The 7212-nt window shown below is 61.4% G+C and overlaps 1 protein-coding gene across 1 annotated transcript in view; it reads left to right on the top strand.

The window, feature by feature from the left end:
• HS3ST6 (heparan sulfate (glucosamine) 3-O-sulfotransferase 6) overlaps positions 1-1507 on the top strand; it is a 9017-nt gene extending 7510 nt beyond the window's left edge. The window contains exon 4 of the mRNA XM_011967031.1: positions 764-1507. Within this exon, the coding sequence (XP_011822421.1) occupies positions 764-1379 (616 nt within the window). The 3' untranslated portion in view covers positions 1380-1507. The remainder of the gene's footprint in view (positions 1-763) is intronic.
• The last annotated feature ends 5705 nt before the right edge of the window (positions 1508-7212 follow it).

The raw sequence follows: 7212 nt of genomic DNA, 5'->3' as shown, positions 1-7212 counted from the left end.
AAAAAAAAAAAAAAACAACAAAAACATGAGCCAGGTGTGGTGACGGGCGCTACACTGGGGGCTGAGGCAGGAAGATCGCTTGAACCCAGGAGGCAGAGGTTGCAGTGAGCCAAGATCGCGCCACCACACTCCAGCCTGGGCGACAGAGCAAGACTCCGTTTCAAAAAATAAAGAAAGATGGACGAGATGTAATTATATCGGGGAGGGAGGGAGCAGGGAGGGCTGCTTTTTGTTGAGGACACTATGAATAATTGGTGCAGGGCTGATGTAGGGGATGCTGTCAACCACCGAATGAAAGGGTGACCTCGAGTGATCTAGGTAGGCGGGCCTCGGGGTGCTTGGTCTGCGATGAGAAAGGAGTTGGGGGCAGCCTAGTTCTGGAAGAGTGTGCGTCCGGTGGGAGGGAGCAGGCTCTGGAAGCGAGGATGGCAGGGATTGCACAAGGAAGATATGTGGGTGGTGAGGAGCATGTTGTGCCTCCCCGCCAGCGACCATCATCCTCTTATCCTCAGTGCGGCAGCAGGTGGGGCAGGCCGGCGGAACAGGCCGCTGCAGGCCGGTGCTGGGCTGGGCACCCTCACAGTCCATGTTCCAGGCTGCCCAGCCGCGCACGTTAGGAGGGGTGGGCGTGAGCAGAGAGGAAGGCTTGCCCGCCTTGGAGGCCCGGGCTTCCCGGGCATAAGGGGGCCTTGGTCCCGGGCCCCTGGGGGTCGGTCGAGAGCTGGGTAGGCTCAGACCCCCTCTCCTTGTACCCATCCTGCAGGAGTCTGATGCCCCGAACCCTGGATGGGCAGATCACCATGGAGAAGACCCCCAGCTACTTCGTGACGCGGGAGGCCCCCCGCCGCATCCACGCCATGTCCCCGGACATGAAGCTGATTGTGGTGGTGAGGAACCCCGTGACCCGGGCCATCTCCGACTATGCCCAGACGCTCTCCAAGACCCCGGGCCTGCCCAGCTTCCGCGCCCTGGCCTTCCGCCACGGCCTGGGCCCTGTGGACACGGCCTGGAGTGCCGTCCGCATCGGCATGTACGCTCAGCATCTGGACCACTGGCTGCAGTACTTCCCCCTGTCCCACTTCCTGTTTGTCAGCGGGGAGCGTCTGGTCAGCGACCCGGCCGGAGAGGTCGGCCGCGTGCAGGACTTCCTGGGCCTGAAACGGGTCGTCACAGACAAGCACTTCTACTTCAATGCCACCAAGGGCTTCCCCTGCCTCAAGAAGGCCCAGGGCAGCAGCCGTCCCCGCTGCCTGGGCAAGTCCAAGGGTCGGCCACACCCGCGTGTGCCCCCAGCCGTGGTCCGGCGCCTGCAGGAGTTCTACCGGCCCTTCAACCGCAAGTTCTACCAGATGACCGGCCAGGACTTCGGCTGGGGCTGAGCGGCGCCGTGGGGATGCTCAGCACCTTGATTGACATCCGCTCACCCAGCCAGAGCAGACTGCGTGCACATGCTGGGCAGAGAGGAATATTTAAGAAATAAAGCTCGGACCCAGATTTTTCCACAAAACCTCGAGGTTGGAGGGTGGAGGCGCTGCCCCCAGGGATGTGATAACCATACCAGCGAACTCCACGGGGCACTGACTGTGTGCCTCATGCCACCGGTTTTTTTTTTTTGAGACGGAGTCTCACTCTGTCACCCAAGCTGGAGTGCAGTGGGGCCATCTCTGCTCATTGCAACCTCCGCCCCCCAGGTTCACGCTATTCTCCTGCCTCAGCCTCCCGAGTAGCTGGGACTACAGGCGCCCGCCACCTCGCCCGGCTAGTTTTCTTGTATTTTTTAGTAGAGACGGGGTTTCACCGTGTTAGCCAGGATGGTCTCGATCTCCTGACCTCGTGATCTGCCCGTCTCGGCCTCCCAAAGTGCTGGGATTACAAGCTTGAGCCACCGCGCCCGGCCCAAAACTCATTCTTTATACGCCCTCGGAGGTGGGCGGTGTGCCTGGTCAGGTCTAGCGTGTGAGCTCAGAGAGGCTTAGGGCCTGCCCAGTGACATGCAGTTTAGCCCTAATGATGCTGGGGGCGGTGCTTGGGCTCTCAGCTCTGGGAGGCCGGGCAGGGTTGTTCTCGTGTGCAGGATGAGGAAACTGAGGCCGCAGGCTGCTCTGTGGAGTGGTGGGGCAGGATTAAAGTCAGGTCTGCACCCACCACTTCTGCTCATCCGGAATCCAGATGTGAAGGTGGATGCTTCCTTCTGGAGCCTTGTGGAATTGCCTGAGTGTTGGTGAGATTAGTGAGTGTTGGGCGTGTGCAGAGGGCGATGATTAATAGCCTCCTAGCCTTCCCTGCAGAGGCCCGCCCATTGAGGCCCCACCCACTCTCAGGCCCCACCCATTCAGGCCCAACCCACTCCCCCAGGCACCTGCTGCCCCAGTTCCACTGTGTTTGTTCTGTGCCCGCCCCTGGGGACAGGGCTGGAATCAGTGGCCCTCTGCAGTCTAGCTGCCCGCTCATAACTGAGGCCAGACTCAGGCAGGCTGGGGTGCTCTGTCTACCCCTGTGTCCTGGGAGCGGGAGGGTTCCCTCAGGAATGACTCTCACCTGCTCCTGGCCACGTGCTGTCTGCCAGGTGCCCACCAGCTGCCCTGACGATGACTTCCGGGTTGCCTGGGCTTAGCCCCAGGCCTGTCGCGGGGACTGGCTACGGTTTCCACAGCCCCGCTGCGTCCCACAGGCCCCGATAATGGCCTTTCTGCCTCTCAGCTACTTGGAGCCACTCCCTGTCTTGGGGCCCAGGGATGCAGACAGTGAGGAAGGATTTGCAGGAGGGGGCTGCGTCTGGACACCCACCCCTCCTCTTGCTAGTTTCTGGGCCCAGTGGACACTCCACTCTGCAGCTGCCCTGAGGGGCAGGCACTTCCTCCAGGCACCTCCATCCCAGGCCAGGACAGAGGCAGGGCTGGAGGCTGGTTCCCAGCTCCCCTCCAAGCACCCTCCCAGCGACCACAGTGGCAACATGGCGGGCAGATGTGGTCCCAGATGTGGACAACTCACAGGCACAGCCTCCGTCCTACCTCAAAGCTCTGCTGTGGATGGAGGGGAAAGGGCCTGCCCGACTGACAGCAGCCTTGGGAAGAGGGAACAGACCACCTTGGATCCCTGCCCGGAGGGGATCACTGGGCTGGGCTGCTCTGTCCCCACCCCTTGCATGGGTGCCCTCTGTGAAGACTGGGCCGACTGCCTGCCCCAGGTGTGGGGGTGGGAAGGAAGACAGGACAGCTCCTGGCCCCTGGTGACCCAGTTCCCAGCCTGGCGCATGTGGATTTCTTCTTCCTGGACACACCCTTCTCATGCCTGGGCCATTTCAGGGACTGCCCACCATCGTCCCAGCACCTCTTTTGTTCCACTGTGAGCTCTCCGGATGGCAGCCTGAGGGCTGTCACAGAATAAACCAGATCCTATTGTTTTAAAATGCTCTGGGCCGGGCGCGGTGGCTCAAGCCTGTAATCCCAGCACTTTGGGAGGCCGAGACGGGCGGATCACGAGGTCAGGAGATCGAGACCATCCTGGCTAACATGGTGAAACCCCGTCTCTACTAAAAATTACAAAAAACTAGCCGGGCGTGGTGGTGGGCACCTGTAGTCTCAGCTACTTGGGAGGCTGAGGCAGGAGAATGGCGTAAACCCGGGAGGCGGAGCTTGCAGTGAGCTGAGATCTGGCCACTGCACTCCAGCCTGGGCGACAGAGGAGACTCCGTCTAAAAAAAAAAAAAAAAAGAGAGAAAAAGAAAAAAAAAATGCTCTGATCCCCACCTTTACCCCTTATTGCTTCTAGGATGAAAATCAAACTCCAGATCACAGCTGTTACAGCCCTCTACGGCTTGCCCCTCAGTCCTACATGCGCTCCTCATTCCAGCACGCCCGCCACACTGGCACCTGCCAGCTTCTTCCACCTGCCGTGGCCTGTCCCACTTCACAGGATTTGCATGTGCTGTTCCCTCTGTCTGGAATGCCTTTCCCTGCAGAAGGTGCTGACGGAGATGGAGGCAGCCTTTGAGGGGGCAGCTGTGCTCTCACTGAGGCTCTGCTACGTTCCTCCTTCCGTTTGGAGTTCCTTTTGTGAGTCCACCAAATGACCCCACCGTTCCCTTCCTGACACAGAGCTGTGAGGGGTGGGGCACCGGTTTGGCTGGCTTTGGGGCCTGAACCCAGGGCCTGGAGGGGCAGACTCCGGAAGCAGCGAGGGGAGAGGGTGGGCTGGCGTGTTCTGCACCCCCTGAGCGGGACCTCCGCCTAAGCGCCAGCACCCAGTGCTGCTCAGGTGCCCAGCTGGGCCTCCGAACACACAGAGGGCAGATGTGGGGGGACCTATGGGCTGCGTGCGGGGAGAGGCTCCCTGGGAGAGTCATCGGCCTTTAATTAAAGTCCCTAAATTGCTTCCCAGCTGCTCCGTGGGTTTTCCATGTTGGAATGTTCCAGATGGGGCGAGAAGCGCTGATTCAATTACCCTCTTCCTGTTCCGCCCCGTGGAGGGCAAGGGGCCTGGGAGCCCATCTCCAGCCCTCCTGCCCCAGCCAGACCAGGATGGCGTGGGCCATGGGTTGGGGTCCTCACAGCCCTGGGAGTCCAGGAAGGGGCTCGGAGAAGCCTGGGGAGGAAGCTGCTTCCACCTCGAGGGTCCTTACCAAGCCCAGGCCCTCCTGGCCTACTGGGACGGGTGGGTGGGACCAGGTAACCGTCTCTCTGCCCTGAGCCTTGCACACATCGGCATGGAAGCCCCGAGCAGGCTCTGGCTCCAGCAACCCAGTCGCAAAGGGGAGACAGGGAAGGGTCAGCCCTTGGGCCCACCCTCTCCGTGGGCCTGAAAATATTTATGAAGCCCTGTCATAGAGGAAGAGAGGAGACTAGAGAGGGCCAGCAGCTTGCCCGCCTCTCGCTGCACCAGCCCTTCCTGCGAGGCCCAACCCTGGGGAGCTCTGAGATCCCCGTGTGCAGGGAGTCGGTCTGTGGGGGGAACCTGGCTCCCTCCCTCCCCTGGAGCAGGGGTCCTCACTGGGTTGATCGCCTGACCCGGGGGTCCTCAGAGCTCAGTTGGGGCTGCTGACCCCTGTCCTCCCTTGGGGGCCAGGTCTGGGGCCCCTGGTTCTGGACGGCCCCTCTGTCCGGGGCTGAGCTGGCCGCCCTGTGGTCAGGGCAATGGGGCTGGAGGGTCAGGGGAAGGCGGACTCTGGCTCCCTCCCTCCCAGGCCCTTCAGTGTGGCCGTGCAGGGCAGAGCCAGGGAAGGGAAGGGGAAGCTGGCCGCCCGGGGTGAAGCCTGGATTGTGGGGTGCCATGGAGGGCAGTGCCTGTGAGTCCCCTTTGTTCAGGAGTAGGGGTGCTTTAGGAAAGGCCTGTTTCCCCTGGGCCACGTGGCCAGATCTAGAGGCCCCTCGCAAGCCTGAGATGATCTGGATCCTGGGCTCCAGGAGGGGCCAGGCCACGGGTGAGAGGGGCTTGCGTGATTTAAAATGAATGGAGTCCCCTGGGAGCTCCTGTCCCCACCCCTTTCCTGACTCCCCAGACCTGAGCCCCTTCTCCTGTCTGCCAGCCTGTCCTGGGCGCCTTGTTCCCCTAAGAAGCTGTGGGGTTGTGATTTCCACGCGGGTTCCTCTGCAGGGGCTTCGCCACAGCCCAGGACAGGCCGGGGACCCCATGAAGGCCTGGCGTGTTTTCTCCAGGGTGGCCACAGCAGCTGGCTGCTACACTAGTCTCCTCTGTCCCTGCAGAAGCTGCGCGGGGAGGGGCTGCAAATATGCTGACCTCAGGAATGTGGGGGTTCCTTTCTGCGGGACGCTTCTTTTCTAGAAGGTTCCTCTCAAACTGGCAAGGGCTGACTTCTGAGGTCTCCGTCATTGGGACCAATGCTTATGCCAGAGGGTGGGGTGGGAGGCAGGGGTGCAGGAGCAGCTTCGGGCTCCTGGATGAATCTGTTTTATTCTGTTTTATCCATTGTAGCCCTGGGGGCAGCTCTGCGCAGCCGGGAGCCATCAGTGCCCCTGGGCAGGGCCAGTGCCAGCGCCCCCTGCAGAAAGTCCCCAAAGCACCCCTCCTTCTGAACAAAGGGGACTCAAAGGTGCTGCCCACCATGCCACCCCACAATCCAGGCTTCACCCCGGGTGGCCAGCTTCCCTTCCCTCCCCTGGCTCTGCCCTGAACGGCCACGCTGAGGGGCCTGGGAGGGAGGAAGCTAGAGCCCGCCTCCCCCTGACCCTCCAGCCCCATGCCCTGACCAGAGTGGCCAGCTCAGTCCCGGGCACAGGGGCCGTCCAGAACCAGGGGCCCCAGGCCTCTCTCCCCACTCCTGAGGCCCAGACTCCTGTCGTGTCCTCAGGGGCTCTCGGGTTCTGAGCTTGCTCTTCCTGTGTCTTGCATGCCTGCCTTATCCCTTGGCCAGCACGTGAACCCCTCCTCCGTCTGTGCTCCCTGGTGCAGCGTGAGGCTCTAGGAGTCGGGGTGGAACCTGACTGAGGGTCTGGAGAAAGGGGAGGAGGCTCAGGGACAGTGGCAGAGAGAGCCCCACAGTGGATTTCCTTCCGCCAACAGGCACCCGGGGCTAGAGTGTGTGCTTCTGAGAACTCGCAGGGCAAGGTGGGAGGACCACGCAGAGGCCCAGCATTGGGGGAGACGAGCAAACCACCCAACTGCCAAGAAAGCAAAGCATGAACTGCAGAAGGACACAGCACAGGGCTGAGGGGGAGTTGAGGCTGGGGAGAGCCCCGGCAGGAGAGCCCGGCGCAGAGATGACGTTTACCTGCACCCTGGAGTGGGACCAGCCATGCCAGGCAGGCAGACTGCCAGTTCCTCGAGGTTGAGGGGAGACAGACAAATGGGGTGGGGTGATGGAGGCTGGCTAAGAAAAATTCTGGGCCAGGTGCGGTGGCTCATGCCTGTAGTCTCAGCACCCTGGGAGGTAGAGGCGGGCGGATCACTTGAGGTCAGGAGTTCAAGACCAGCCTGGCCAACATGGCGAAACCCCTCTCTACTAAAAATACAAAAATTAGCTAGGCATGGTGGCATGTGCCTCGTAATCCCAGCTACATGGGAGGCTGAGGCGGAATTGCTTGAACCCGGGAGGCAGAGGTTGCAGTGAGCTGAGATCGTACCACTGCACTCCAGCCTGGGCGACAGACTCCATCTCAGGAAAAAAAAAGCAAAGTGGGGACGGAAGAGCTGGCCCAGGTGGCATGAGGGACCTACTTTCCCAGCACACTGGATAGGGCACATCTGAGCCCCACT

The sequence above is a fragment of the Mandrillus leucophaeus genome, unplaced genomic scaffold, assembly GCF_000951045.1.
Source record: "Mandrillus leucophaeus isolate KB7577 unplaced genomic scaffold, Mleu.le_1.0 Scaffold78, whole genome shotgun sequence".
In the NCBI taxonomy this organism is placed as follows: Eukaryota; Metazoa; Chordata; class Mammalia; order Primates; family Cercopithecidae; genus Mandrillus; species Mandrillus leucophaeus.
Note: the sequence above shows the minus strand (reverse complement) of the source record. Positions and strands in the feature narration are given on the sequence as shown.